The 16,084-nt window shown below is 34.1% G+C and overlaps 1 protein-coding gene across 1 annotated transcript; it reads left to right on the forward strand.

The window, feature by feature from the left end:
- The first annotated feature begins 9,648 nt into the window (after nucleotides 1-9,648).
- Nucleotides 9,649-14,156, forward strand: LOC140880470 (ubiquitin-conjugating enzyme E2 2). The gene is made up of 6 exons (XM_073284951.1): nucleotides 9,649-9,773; nucleotides 10,288-10,420; nucleotides 11,251-11,276; nucleotides 12,196-12,285; nucleotides 12,356-12,444; nucleotides 13,742-14,156. Exons 2-6 carry the CDS (start codon nucleotides 10,296-10,298, stop codon nucleotides 13,868-13,870), a joined length of 459 nt encoding a protein of 152 aa, XP_073141052.1. The 5' UTR covers nucleotides 9,649-9,773; nucleotides 10,288-10,295; the 3' UTR covers nucleotides 13,871-14,156.
- The last annotated feature ends 1,928 nt before the right edge of the window (nucleotides 14,157-16,084 follow it).

Raw genomic sequence — 16,084 nt, forward strand, 5'->3', positions numbered from 1 at the left:
CAAGATTATCGAGTGGACTGCGATGCGGACACGGCATATCCCTCCGACCTATGCTAGTCTTCCGCACAGTCACTCGAATTTATATGTTATGAAGCATTTATTTTGATTATTTGTCAAATGTTTATGTATTGTTTTTCTTAGAATTGATTTGGGCTTGTAAACATTAGATTTTTAAACTTTTGGATATTTGTTATGTTGAATCTCTCTCTTGGGTTCTCGTTCTTTTCTCGGTTTAGTTTACTAGTGTCGTCGGTTGTTTATTTCTTCCTTTTTATTTTGTTTGTTGTCTGAGATAGACGGGTTTTTACTTATAGAAATAGGTCATGCCGAAATTTTAATAAAATTTTCTGAAAAATCCACATTTTATTCAATTATTATTTAAAGTAAAGTTAGGATCGTTTCAGCTTGGGTCAAAATGACCATAAAATCCTGTGAATCTCCAAGATTTGTCTAGATGCAAGATAGTGCAGTCAATGTTCCCAGGTGAAAACGATCTTATAGTAACATCAAAGGGTTCCTTCCACAAAAAAATCAATCTGCCACTTCTACCTCTACAGTTAACTACAAACATACCAGAAAAACCGAGAATAGATTTCCTTCCTTTGTATTTAAAATCCGTCCATTTTTTATCGGATAGAAAAAGGAGGGATGGGTTCTTTTCGACAACAATTCGTTTCAGTTCACGTAATGGTCGTTGGTTCCCAAGCCCTCGAGCATTCCAAATAATGCAACTCATTGTTGTAGGAGGGTTTGGTTAGCAACCACCACTGAAATATCATCATCTAGATTCCCCGCTAAGTCTCCAAAATACCGTTTCATTATCGGGATGATTTTCTCCAAGGATTTACCAAAATCCTTAAGCTCTTTAGGGATAGTGTCTGAGTGAAAATTTGATATCTATTTTGTGTTCCTTCCCGTCTCACGGGCTCTTATTTTCCACTTCTTGTAAGGATTAGTAATTGTGCCCGCCTCCTTGTTCATCAAATTAGGATGATAATTGCTACCTAATAATTTTTCTTTTCCATTCCCTTTATCTGGTTTTTTCTCATCAGTTATAATTAGTGTGTCACTTAATGTTTGCTCATCGGTTTGGCCCTGTTCTAAACTTTGGTCACGTCATTTGGACTGGTACACTTCATCCGAGAGTTCATTACTCTTTTTTGCATTTCCACCACTTCTTTTTTGCATTTCCACCACTGCATGGAATGGAACAATTTAATTTTTTAAGATTCCTCTATTGTTGCCCTGAGATTTGCTAGCCGTGAAATTACCCTCTTCACCTACTGAACTGTCTGAAGACGTATTATCATACCGATTTCTTGGATTTTGCACATGGGATTTACGTGATTTTGCACTTCCTCCATAGATAGGGGCTCGCAACCAACATCCATAATTGAGTTTCTACTGGCCCTGGCCTGGTTTATCATAATCGTGGAACAAGTGTCCAGTACAACCGCATTTATAACAGAATTCCGGCAACCGTTCATATGCTAAGATGACACAAATTTCCTCAGCGTTAGGGTTAACACTAATTCGGACATACTTCTTTAGAGTCTTAGTAACATCAATGCAAACCCTAATGCATGAATATCTTCCCATAGAGTATCCATTCTCCCTTGTGTTGATCTCGTGAACAACTCCCACGTGATTCCCCACTTTCTGGAGGACATCTTTGTGCATGAGGGCGACTAGGAGGTTATAACATTGGATCTAGATTGAGATTTCATCAAAATTAATCTATGAAGTAGTTTGCATTCCCGTCGGCACATGGAATATAATTAGATCTCTAAACAAATTCCAAGGACCTTCATAGAGTGCACGTTCTGTCTTGATGAGACTCGAAATCCAATATAAAAGTATTGTTGCCCATGTTTTTGATCTCAATCTGCCTGGAAGATTGCAATATGCGGGATATCTGTTGTTTAAAGGCCTCGCCATTAACTACCTTGGGGGAAAATCTTTTCCACTAGACAGTATTCCAAGCACTGCTCACCAATTTTCAGAATTTCATGATCAATCGAAACTGTCTCCTCGGTTTCTGGAGATTTTGAGAGTTTGAGTTCATTAACCAATGTGGTGACTTCCTCTGGATCCATCTCTAAACTGAAGGAAGTGTAGAGCACCACGAGGTTAATAACGAGCAAAGAAAGAGAGACCTACACTAGGGTAGGAAAAACTCCCACACAGATCGCAAAGAGGAAACCCTAGGAGAGAAGAACTCGTTTAATGTTATAACCTACCTAATGAAAATTATGTTTTGCTTGAATGAAGGAATTTGGATTTATGGAAATATTTCAAATTAAATGGATGGATTTCAAATAATTATAATGGAGATTAGATTTGAAATTAAATTAAAATTATACTTCGGCGACACAGGAAATTTAAAATATTTTGTTTTAGTTTTGAGTCAAATTGATACAATGTATTTGAGATGTGAATATAAATATAAATCAACTCAAATATTTTTTCAATCAAAATAAAACTTAGGTTGCGTTTAAATTCATTGATTTTAAATATATTTTTGTTTTTTTAGAGAAATAACGTCATAAACTTGAAATCCGCTACTTACATAGTTACATGTTTATATAGTATTTCATGATAATTAGGATAAATTTCAAAGTCTACTCAATAATTTTTATTTGAAATACATTATACTTTGTATTACTAATATATAAATAATTAATATTGTTATAAATATATTGTTATTATAGATGATTATCTTTATCTATGTAGATTTGAAAGATTTGTAATCTAGATAAATATGTCAATATAATATCTGTAAAGATTTGTATTCTATTATTTTCTCTATAAATAGAGGTGATGAAGTTCAATAAAATTTGCACCTGAGTATTGACTCATATGAATTCTCTCTCATGTTATAAATTCTCTCTACTCATCACTCTGTTTCTATTATGATGTATAACACGTTATCAGCACGATGTTGTAACCAACTGATAATGAAAATAATTCTCATTTTATTGATGCTATTGAAATAGCACAACGTGTTGTCAATACTCGATTTTATGAGAGATGTTCATTTGTGCTCTAAAAGTAGCACAATGAAATAATTGATATATTGATGCCCATGAAATGTCATGAATATGTTGATTGCTACAAAGTAGCACAACATGATTTTGTATCGAGAATTTGAAGAAATTCATGATAATGATATAATATATTGAGAATTTTGAGAGATTGCTAATTACAATTTTGATATATCGAAAGATATTCATGAATTCATGATATAATATATTGAATATTGAGATATTCAAGATTAAGATCTGATATAAGATCAAATATATTGAGAATCTAAAGAGATTCATAGTTATAATATAATATATTGAGAATCTGAATAGATTCATTATAAGAATGTGATATATGATTTCATATATCGAGAAACTGAAAAAATCTCGATTGATATCTGATATGCAAGATTTGATAATATTTATGAAGAATATTAATATAAGATCCAAGATTTAGCAATATTCTTGAAGAATATTAAATTAACTTTGGTTGAATGTTTTTTTTAGGATCTTATAAATAAATTCATCGAAATTTCATAAAAAAAATATCAATATCTGATCTAAAATTGTGAATATCCACAAGAAAAGATTATTAATGATATATGTGAGATATATATTAAAAAATATTGACTTGATATCGATTCAAAACATATATCTATTCTTAATGCTCTAGAAGAAGCATGATCTATTATTTGTCACTATTTTTATGAATAGCGACTTGATGTTCAATGATGAACTGTATAGGCTATTGATTGAAAATTATGAATGTGCGGTAGTAAGACCGCAAAGCAATCAATCGAAAAAGAAAATAAGTCCAAATAATTGATAATATCATCTATATTGGGAAACGATTGTGATGGTAGCTCATGTTTTGCAGTGGGTTGATTTCGACTCATTTTATTTATTTTATTTTTAAACTAATGTTTGGTAATGTTGAGACATTTTTATCTATGTGTATCTATGATGAATTGATCTTTGAACATTGACGTATTTATCATCCACTATATCACCAATTTTCAATTACCTATTTCATTGCATGTTATTCTTATGTTAATTAAGATCTTATTTTATCTTTTACATTATCATGCATCATCATAATAATTATTCTGATAAATTCTTAAATCATGGCATAACCACGTATATATCCATATTTTGTTTGCTTTTAATCTTTCATTAAACTTTATTTTATATGGATATTAATGTTTACTTATTAATGAATATTATATGATTTTAAGATTTGAAAATAAAGGCAAATCACATTAAATAAATAATCGATCGGTTTCCTCATTTTTTTATTGTGGATATAATTTTTGAATTATTTCAAAATTGTGTGATTAAAATTAGAATTTTATTTTAAAGTGATATTACTTTTTAAATGAATGATAAAGTATTTTTATCACATGTTATTATCTTACATGGAGAAACATAAATTTAATGTGAGATGACATTTGTGATAGATTGAATGTCATTTTTTAAGGTAAAAAGATCTACTTGGTGCATATAAGAATTTGAAAAGGTACGTCTGATTTCTCAATTTCAATTCTTTTAATATAATATATTATTTATAATATTTTGTTCAAGGAAAGACAATTATGAAAGTTGTCTAATTAATGTGGTTCATTCTTTTAAATGAATGTGACAGTGCCAATGGACACAGTTGATACACTGTTGTTGATTATTTCTTCAAAGAATAATGTGTTATTTCATATGAAAAGAGATATGAATCATGGATGACACAAATTATTGAGATATACGTCATAATCAAGTATTGTACTAAACGTATATCGGTATCTCGTATCACTATCGTACCTGAAGTATGTAAAAGATTTATTGATATCTATCAAGCAAGATATAAAAGTTTGTGGAGATCGTTGATATCTACCTAAATCATACGTTTCATCGTATATTGATTGGATGTTTGAAATATCTAGAAGATCGTTTGAGTGACGATGAAAATAGATTATGTGCTTGATATTATAAAATAGTGATACACAATAATGACGTATATGTATTTTTGAATCTACTAGAAATTGATTTGGTTTAAATAGTATATTGCAAATCAATATTTCTAGAAGAGCTAAAGAGCTCCAAAAGTATAATTGATACAAATACTTTCAGAGTTTGGCATAATGGATTGAATTGAGCATTCAAATTATATAAATAGTTGAAAAACTATTGATAGTGCACAAAGTTGTTAATGAATAAGCCAAAAGTTCCTGGATCGATAAATATGGATGTTTTTTTTAATAAAAGATCCAGAAGATTTTATTAATTGTTATTGGCTTATCAAATTTGATATCACTATCATTAGCTCAAATTGGTAGACAATCCCCATATTATCTGGAATGAATAAATAACGTGGGCCCACAAAGCGCAAAATGATGTTTGCGAAAATACTTATTGAAAAAAACTTCCAAAATATGTAATCAAGACAAGCTTGATAAAAAAATATATGCATATCAATTTTATGATTATAAATACGTTAATTTAGTTGATTTATTTTGCCTCCAATCAACTATTAAACCATGAAAATAAATGGGTCATATTTGGGGATATCTGAAAGATATATTATAAATATTATGACAAATGCTCATGTACTGAAAGTTAATGTTTGTGCGAGAAATGCAGTACAATAAATCTCTTGAAGAGATTGTAAATATGTTGGAAATAAATTTAATCTTATGATCATTTATGTAGTGACCCTTACCCGGATCACCTACTAAACAGAACTTATGCATGCAATTAACTTAATTAAACAGATATCAGAATGAAACTGCGGAAACCAATAACATTATACAATCCCAAGAAAAGGAATCTGTAATTATCCAATAATATACAACCAAATCGAATAGCTGTATAAACCCAAAACAACAGTAATAAAACCTAGACGAAGCTCCAGCTGGCCAACCACTGACTAGCCCCTCCTGGATCCACCCTCCTCGTCCAATCGCAAACCTGCCCCATGGAATAGGGTGTCCAGAAAATACAGAGTACGAGACGTGAGCATAAAACGCTTAGTGCGTGAGTATGAGTATACATGCATGCAAAGTGAACTCCCTATAGACTCGAGGTCAAGGATCAGATAACAGAGACAGACCGGGCCCTGGTATGTAGCACGTTGTGCCGTCGCTTCAGGAGGTGGCTCCCATACCGAGATAACTGTGGATACGCCGGACCCAAATCGATGGAAGTCCATCCACTAACAGGATAGGGTACAACCCTACTACAGACATCTCGAAGGAGACACAGCAAGATGCAAATGAATGCAGCATAATATCATGGCATATAAATCATGCAGTCACATAATACATGCATACTCAGTCAGGATATCTCGAACAGTACTTTCGTACCTCAAATACCAGGTAGGCACTACCAGCTCTAAGTCCAAGCCTAAAGTCCGCCTACACAGCGAAATGATACTACTATCATTATAGTGCTCTAAAAGCCTTAACTAAGCTATTGCATACTCCTAAATATTTATAGGAAGCAAAAGCTATACCTTCGTCCGTCGTTAGCCCTTTGATGTCGATGCCTCCAGAACTTGGGCACAACTCCGCTACGACTACCGAACGCCTCTCCGACCTCCGGACCAAGCCTAAGAAGACTAGAACAGCTCCAAAAGGACTAGAAAGGAAAGGAGAACTCGGAATTGGCAAAGAGAAATGAAGTCTCGGCCTTCTATTTATAGACAACGATCGGAACTTCCGATCAAGGATCGGAAGTTCCGATTGTTGTCTATAAATAGAAGGCCGAGACTTCATTTCTCTTTGCCAATTCCTTGATCGGAAGTTCCGATCGTTGTCTATAAATAGAAGGCCGAGACTTCATTTCTCTTTGCCAATTCCGAGTTCTCCTTTCCTTTCTAGTCCTTTTGGAGCTGTTCTAGTCTTCTTAGGCTTGGTCCGGAGGTCGGAGAGGCGTTCGGTAGTCGTAGCGGAGTTGTGCCCAAGTTCTGGAGGCATCGACATCAAAGGGCTAACGACGGACGAAGGTATAGCTTTTGCTTCCTATAAATATTTAGGAGTATGCAATAGCTTAGTTAAGGCTTTTAGAGCACTATAATGATAGTAGTATCATTTCGCTGTGTAGGCGGACTTTAGGCTTGGACTTAGAGCTGGTAGTGCCTACCTGATATTTGAGGTACGAAAGTACTGTTCGAGATATCCTGACTGAGTATGCATGTATTATGTGACTGCATGATTTATATGCCATGATATTATGCTGCATTCATTTGCATCTTGCTGTATCTCCTTCGAGATGTCTGTAGTAGGGTTGTACCCTATCCTGTTAGTGGATGGACTTCCATCGATTTGGGTCCGGCGTATCCACAGTTATCTCGGTATGGGAGCCACCTCCTGAAGCGACGGCACAGCGTGCTACATACCAGGGCCCGGTCTGTCTCTGTTATCTGATCCTTGACCTCGAGTCTATAGGGAGTTCACTTTGCATGCATGTATACTCATACTCTCGCACTGAGCGTTTTATGCTTACGTCTCGTACTCTGTATTTTCTGGACACCCTATTCCATGGGGCAGGTTTGCGATTGGACGAGGAGGGTGGATCCAGGAGGGGCTAGTCAGTGGTTGGCCAGCTGGAGCTTCGTCTAGGTTTTATTACTGTTGTTTTGGGTTTATACAGCTATTCGATTTGGTTGTATATTATTGGATAATTACAGATTCCTTTTCTTGGGATTGTATAATGTTATTGGTTTCCGCAGTTTCATTCTGATATCTGTTTAATTAAGTTAATTGCATGCATAAGTTCTGTTTAGTAGGTGATCCGGGTAAGGGTCACTACAATTTATCTTGAGAAATGAGATTTTATAATGCGAAATTCTCATTTATTATTCTTGTAAAAGAATGTTTCCAACATTGAGGGGGAGGAAATAGAAGCTACAAGAATATTTGAGATCGATCCCAATGAAATATAAAGTGAACATGATGTTCAAAGTTTAAATCTCAAATACATTATTTGATCTTGTGTATAAGATCATTTATACTATTTAGCTTCATTTATGTTCAATTTGAACAATGTATATAAATCGTCTTTAGTGACGAAGAACCCCTTTAAAGAAAATGAGTGAATATCTTAATGTGAAAAAAAATAATGGAGGCTGGTCGTTATGAAAGAAATTAATGTCCTGCATGACCATATCTTATATTACTTGCAAGTAAATGAAAAAAGGCGCTAGAAGCGTGAACAACCAATTATTTCAACGAATCCAATTTGGATTATGTTATTCTTGAAAGAATAATTAGTATATTGAAAGGTGAGATTTCACAAATTATTTGGGATCAAAATGATATAATCATTCGTGTGTTTTGCTATTACGCAAAATGATGATTATTTTGAACTACAATTTGTTGAACTTTCAATAACAATGATATGTGGCAATATGAGAAAATTTAGCAAAGTTTCTCAAAATATTTCAAGCGAATTATGAGAAAATATTTGCACTTGTCATGGATGCACTATTTTGATGGTGCAATATATAGAAACATCATCGAAGAATTTGATGCTCAAAATATTAATTTTGCCAAACTTGAAGAAGAAAAGATATTTGGTCTTGAAGTACCATACCTATGGCAAAATCAGGCAAATAAGTGCACAAGATTGGAATAAGACGAGCTAATAATTTCAAGTGATGCTTGCAAGAGGGGGAGCAATCAAAGTTGTACTCTTTTTCTCTTGTATATGATTTTTCCCACGTGATTTTTCATAACAAGGTTTTTAATGAGGCAATTAACAAGTATCGCGAGATGTCATACTCTTTTTCCTTCATTAGGATTTTGTCTTACTGGATTTTTCCTTTTAAGGTTTTAACGAGGCGCATCTATCGTCGGGAAGATATCCAAAGAAAGTATATGTTGTTGTACTCTTTTTCCTTCGTTTAGATTTTTCCCACGGGATTTTTCTGTCAAGGTTTTAACGAGATAGCACTCGAGTCCCGATGAAATCCCGAGCTTCCATCTTGCCAAATGAAGATTTTGAAAAATCAGTTGCTTGTGCAAATAATCATCTAAGGGAGAGTGTTATAAATATATTGTTATTATAGATGATTATCTTTATCTATGTAGATTTGGAAGATTTGTAATCTAGATAAATATGTCAATATAATATCTGTAAAGATTTGTATTCTATTATTTCCTCTATAAATAGAGTTGATGAATTTTAATAAAATTTGCACCTGAGTATTGACTCATATGAATTCTCTTTCATGTCATAAATTTTTTCTACTCATCTCTCTGTTTCTATTATGATTTATAACAAATATATGAATTTAATAGTTATTGTTTTATTATAAACAATATAACTATAATCGAAATTTAGGCTCGAGTTCAATTCTCAATTGTAATGACCCAATCACCAAGTCCAAAAAAAAAATGTATTAACATCTCAGCCATTTTAATGAACAGTTATTCAATTTACTAAATTATAAAATAATTTTGAGATAAATATTTACTGACCAATAAACATGTTATTGAGTTTTTTTTTTTTTTTTTTTTTTTTGAAATCACCAATAAAGCATGTAAGCATGTTATTGAGTTAACATATTACACTTTAATTTCACAAAAAAATAAATTTGATTGGCTGACTTAAGTCATAATCAAACACGTAAGATTGGATTTAAATGATTGGCATGGAATAGTGGACATAAAATATATAGAGAACTCGATCTTCTCTCCTTCCATTTCCCACAGCTCTGCAGCTCAAACCCTTACCACAAGGGTTTCGATTCATCCCTTCAAGGTATATTATCCGTCTCTTTTTGTTTTTTTATGCTCACGCTTAGTTATGGTGTTTATGCTGATCATGATGGTAATCGACTGGGAGCGGATCTAGCGAGTTAAGAAATCGTTGAGAATCTTGATTGTCATCGGAGGCAAAACCCTTCAATTTTTTGTTTTTATCTTGTTTGTTCTTGTGATGTTTCCTTCTTGGTATGTTGTAACTCGGGGTTTCTTCAAAATCGCACGAATAATTACGTTCGGGAATGAAATTGTTTAATTTTGGGGATGTTATTTATTTAGAATCTCTTCTTTAAAAGCGAATTGTCAGCTACAGATTTCGCTTTCTACTTATTGTAAATTGTGTGTTTATAAGTGAGCTGCTTGCCTTTTGAATTGAGGTGATTTTGAATTGCAAATAATTATTGGACAGGATGATGAAATGCCTCCTTCTGTTGTTAACCCTCCTTTTCTAGTTAATAAGTCGTCTGATATCTTATTTGTGCTGATTAATGTTGAATTATTGTTATCTGTAGTTTAAATTATGTCGACCCCGGCTAGGAAGAGGCTGATGAGGGACTTCAAGAGGTTGCAGCATGACCCACCAGCAGGAATTAGTGGTGCGCCGCAGGACAATAATATCATGCTCTGGAATGCAGTTATATTTGGGTGAGCTCTTACTTTTGTGTATATTGGGACTTGGGTCAGCCCCATGGTTCACCATAACGGTCACGATGCTTAAGTTCCATTGACATTTTATGGAATGGTCACAATAATCGTCACTGATCCTTTAGAATAAGAATCTTGAAAAGTTGAAAGTTTGACAGATTTTTCAAAACATTTAATGATTTTTTTTTAAAAAAATCGAAAACTTGGAAAAGGAATAAAAAAACTGTTCCACAATGGCTGAGAAATCAGCGATATTTCGTAAAAACAACATTATAATGTCACACCAGTTTAAGCCTGGAACTTTGTCGCAGTAGCTGCCATTACCATTTTGAAACAACCGTTCCGCGGCTGCGAACCATGGAATTACCACAATACTGTCAGTTTCTTGGTTGATTAGATCAATCTTATTCTTGAACTTGGGAAAAATCCACTTAAACTGGGAGGGGTGCTAATTAAAAAGTTTTGCCGTCTCATGGCATAAGGGTTTATAAGGTCTTTTGCGCGCTGACTGATTCTTAAGCGTCAGTCTCGGAGTCCAATTTAACTCGCACTGATGACAACAGACAACCGAGTATAACTAATAAGAAAAGAAAAAATCCCAACCTAATAAGAAGAAGACAAAGAGAGATAAAAGCACGGAGAATCAATATTACGACATCTTGAATCCTAATTGCGATAATTATGAGAATGAGAGTTAAAAGTCTATAACTGTAAGACAAGTTGGAAGCAACTGGCTAGCAGGGATTTTTCTGTTTAATTTTTATCGAACCTGCCGGAAAAAGTATAGTTGCATGATCAATTCTGTTGTTTCTTTTCTCATGTGGTTGCAGTCCTGATGATACACCTTGGGATGGAGGTGAGTCATTTTGGTGATTGGACATTTTTGGAAATTCAGTGTTTTTCCTTCTTTTTTCGGGCATACAATGTTGATGTATTTTCATTTGTTTACGTATGCTTATTTACTTTGTCTGATGAAGGCAGAAAACCTTGTTGATTGTACCCTTTGTAAATGACTTTTCTGCTGTGTATGTTTTTGTGAAACATATTCAATAAGTTCCCACTTGTTAATTTCTGGTAAAAAAATTTGAGATGATTACTAATCCATCATCCAGTTTTCATTGGCTGATCTTGTAAATCTATATTGCAGTGTTTATTTTCGCCCTTGATACGTACTGTCTGAAAAAAAAATTAGGTTCATAAAAAATAATTTATCTCCATTGAACACAAGACACCCAATGCCAGATTATTGTGGTAATGTGAAATGCCCCATTCCCCCTTGTGAAATCTGGTGGTGCTAACTTATATATAGAGTTTGTTGTACCACAAAAGATGATGAATCTTCTTCTAGAAACAATTTATTCTTTTTGAAATCATTTTGTTCTCTTTTCAAGAGAATTTATTGATGGATCAATTAAAAATAATATTGAGATAAAGCTTGTTTATATTGTGCTTCTATTAATTTGTCATAGGACCATAGTTTTGTTTCAAAGAGTCTCCAGGTCTTCATGCAATTTGTTCTTTACCAAGTGAGAAAGTTCAGAACTTCCTTTTCCTTGATAAAATTTTGTTCCCCGCTAAATATGTTGAGCTTAAACCGCATCGGCAATTCTGCCAACATACAAATAAACACTTGAATGAATAAAGAATGGGTTAAAGCATCTGAAAAAGGAAACAAAAGTTAAAATCCATATTTGGCAACTTCAATTTCACAATATCTTCTGCACTTATTATTGCCACGATATACAGAACTGATGGCTATGCTTTGTTTGTGATAGGAACGTTCAAGTTGACACTTCAGTTCACGGAAGACTATCCTAACAAACCACCAACAGTTCGATTTGTTTCTCGGATGTTCCATCCTAATAGTAAGATGCTTCACTTGATTCAAATATACAAGCTCGAGCTCAAATTAATGATGACACTTTTTCTGCTCAGTTTATGCTGATGGAAGTATATGCTTGGACATCCTTCAAAATCAGTGGAGTCCTATCTATGACGTTGCGGCTATACTCACCTCTATCCAGGTACCTTCTGTTTATTGAATTAAGCTTCTGAATCTCTGATAACATTTTTCAGAATTCCGTGATGATTGTTGACTAAAATGACTAAGTAGATAGTGGACTACTCTTAAGCTTCTGTTTATTGAATTAAGCTTCTGAATCTCTGATAACATTTTTCAGAATTCCGTGCTGATTGCTGACTAAAATGACTAAGTAGATAGTGTTGCTAACATTTAAGTTTTGAAATTCGAGCAACCATTGCTGAGAGAGTGAAAACCTGTGTTTATTGGTGCTTATTCTTACTCTTAAGGATGTGTAAAAAGTTGAATGATGTCTTTTAGGATGTAGAATTCATAATTATTCTGCTATCAATATCTTCTAGAGGTTAAAAGGATTATAAAGCAAATGTTTGCCATTTCCTTGTCTAATTTTCTCTTAAATCTCATTAGCTTGGTATCTAAATGTTTCATAAGTTCATGGAAATCATCAGCCCTTTGGTGTTATGAACTGTTTAAACACAATTGTTAATAACATGATCATTTGACTTGAAATAACTGTGGCGTGCCTCTTACATAACCGAAATCGTCCTGATGCAATTCCTCAAATCAAATTTAAGCATGTTGGTGGGCCTTTTTAACTTGGTTGATGTCATTTTAATGCTGGGTTGCTACGCTCGTTTTTGGTACCATGTCACAATCAAAACCTAGTGAAATTAGCACGACATATCGTATTGGAACTTATGACTTGTGGTGGTGACACAAATACTTGTAATATTTTTAGTAGTCTTCTTGATTTGGTCGAGATTGCTCTGAAATGTGTCATTGAAGCTTCACGATGCAATTTTTTTGGAACGATTTTCAACTTGTACTATAATTTGCTGTGATATTACAGCTGTACAGCCAAATCCTATATGAAAACAGTCCAAAGGATAATTGTCACTTAAAACAGTCAGCATAGTAATCTTATTCCCCGTTTTTAGTACAAGTAGCATGCATTGCTGTTACATGTCGCATGTCACGTCTGTAAATTCGAGTCTTGCCGAAGCATACCTGGATCACTAGAGACACGGTAGATCACAGCTTTTAGCTTTCCATGTAAGAAAGTGAGACTCGGTATGTTTAGACCATGAATCACAGTATGTTTTATTTTACATCAACCCATGTTTTAAGCAAATAAAATATTGGATACTCTATAATTGCAATGCTCACAGGGACCTCTATAGGCTGACCTAAAATATTTCCAACATTTTGTACTTTTCACTCTCATATTAATATCAGTTGTTAAAAGCAATCTTTACATATCCTTTGTGTTTTTGTTACAGTCATTGTTATGCGATCCAAATCCCAATTCTCCTGCGAATTCTGAAGCTGCTCGAATGTTCAGTGAGAACAAGCGAGAATATAATCGGAGAGTAAGGGAAAGTGTGGAGCAAAGCTGGACGGCCGATTAATATCCAGGCATTTGGAAGACCACATCGAGCTCCAGTTTGAAATTGCTTGTTTTTCTGTCACGTTGAACTGTTCGACAAATTCCACGTTTAGAATCACACCATGTAAAATAGGTTTCGGTTTGTGCATTGGTTTAATTTGGATTTGTAATGGACTTGTTGGAGAAAGTGTTACTTGGCAGCATACTTCAAATTACTGGCAAATTTATGTGATTGTTGGCTGTGAAATTTTTGAATTAAAATTTTGTAGGGCCAAACGGGCAAAACTTGTGGATTCACAGATTTTTGGATTTTATCCAAGTTTATTTATTTATATTTACAATAAAATGTAATTTTTTTTTTTTATGAGAAGTAAATTTTTTAAAGATGACCCAGATAGTATAAACCAATCCATTGTCCAGATCTGAACTTCTTGTCTTCTTCGCTTACCGCCTGCCAAGTTAGGGTTTCAGTTTCTTAATTCTCTCTCCTAACGTCATGTGGCTTTCTATCGCGATTTCGCTCTCTCCCAATACGTGACTTCATTACTTCAACGCCTTGAAGCACTGAAGTTGTTGGATCAACACCAAGCAAGGAGTTAGAGGGTGAGATTTGAGAAAATTCCAAAATAAAACATTTTTAATATTTTATTGATTGTTGCATTTTCAACAAACAAGAACAAGATACCGTTTGGCTTCTTCATTTCTTCGGTTTACTTTTTTTTTTGATAATGTGAAATGGAAATCGTGCTAACGTGTCGAGTGATTTGCCTAATTTCATTTCTCGACTTCTTCACTCTTCGGTCTTCAACAATCACCATGGCGTGTTCGTCTATTTTCATTTTCCTTAATCGGTAAAGATTTGAAGCTTTTAGGAGTTGCTACATTAATGACGTCTCAAAATCCGTCTAGACAACCGCTTAGATTAACATATAATATTTTATATTTTTTTAATTTTAATTTTAATTTTTTTTTAAAAAAAATTATTTGACATATTTGAACAATGAAAACGAGAAATATGTCATGTATTTCGAGTTCAATACGATAACAAATAATTATTGAAGAAATATTAATATGAACAAGAATAATTAGATATTTACACTTGAAAAAACATCACTTAGGCAGGTGAATTAGATAAAGAATAATTATTGGAGAAATATTAAGATGGGTCGGACTAAAATAATTAGATATTTATGCTAAAAAAAACCGTCTAGGCCTCGCCTAGGTGCCGCCTTAGCGTCTAGGCGTTAGGCGGTGGGTGACCGCCCGCCTACCGCTTTTTAAAACATTTCATGTGATGCATGTTTATATTGTTCATGTTTATGTACGCAATATTGACATATCATGTTGAGTCTGTTATCATTTGAGATAACCAGTTGTGTCTAGGTTCACTTAGCCTTGTTTTTTTCCTTGTACGATCGGGTACAACATGATACCAACTAGATCGACGGGGTAGCATGTGCGGATTACCCAAGACAATGGTATTCCAAGACCGGAGTCAGTATGTGGGGCACCAACTGGATCCTTAGGGGCAATGTGCACATACTGGTGATGTCTATGTTCTGAACATGATGTTCCAGAATTTGACCATGTTTTCCAGTTCATGCATGTATCATGATTGCATAAACCTGTATACTCATATTTATTTACTAGACATTAGCGCTCGCGTCCCTGTTTTATCTCGGACACCACATTCGACGGGGCAGGTTTGCAGGTTGACAGGAGGTATATCAGTGTTTGGTAGATGACTAGGGCCTAGGAGCAGAAGTTTTCGGTTTTTTATGGTATTTGTTTTATTTGATTGGGTTGTATAATAAGTTTATTGGGTTTTCAGTTTTGTTCCAGTTGTATATTATCGAGTTGGTAATTGGTTTAAGTTTCTGCAGTTTATCTCTGATTATGTTTATTTGTTTAATGTAAGGACAACCTAAGTTTTTGATTAGTAGGTGATCTGAGACGGGTCACTACACCTCCTAGGAGGTCGCCCATCCCAGAATTTCCCCAAGTCAAATACGCTTCACTTTGGATTTTTTTATGTAATAGGATCTCGAAAAAAGATGCATCTTGTTGATATAATTAATACCTATTAAATTTTTAAAGACTTCCTGACTGTACAGCCTCATACCCACAATTTTGAAATCCCTCTCATTCTGATGTTGGCTCGGTTCATTCATGTTCTCTTTCGTCTAGAATTCTGTTAGGAGATTCTCTTTGTCCACGCAACCTCTTAGTACCCGTG

This window comes from Henckelia pumila, chromosome 2 (genome assembly GCF_033568475.1).
Source record: "Henckelia pumila isolate YLH828 chromosome 2, ASM3356847v2, whole genome shotgun sequence".
NCBI lineage: Eukaryota > Viridiplantae > Streptophyta > Magnoliopsida > Lamiales > Gesneriaceae > Henckelia > Henckelia pumila.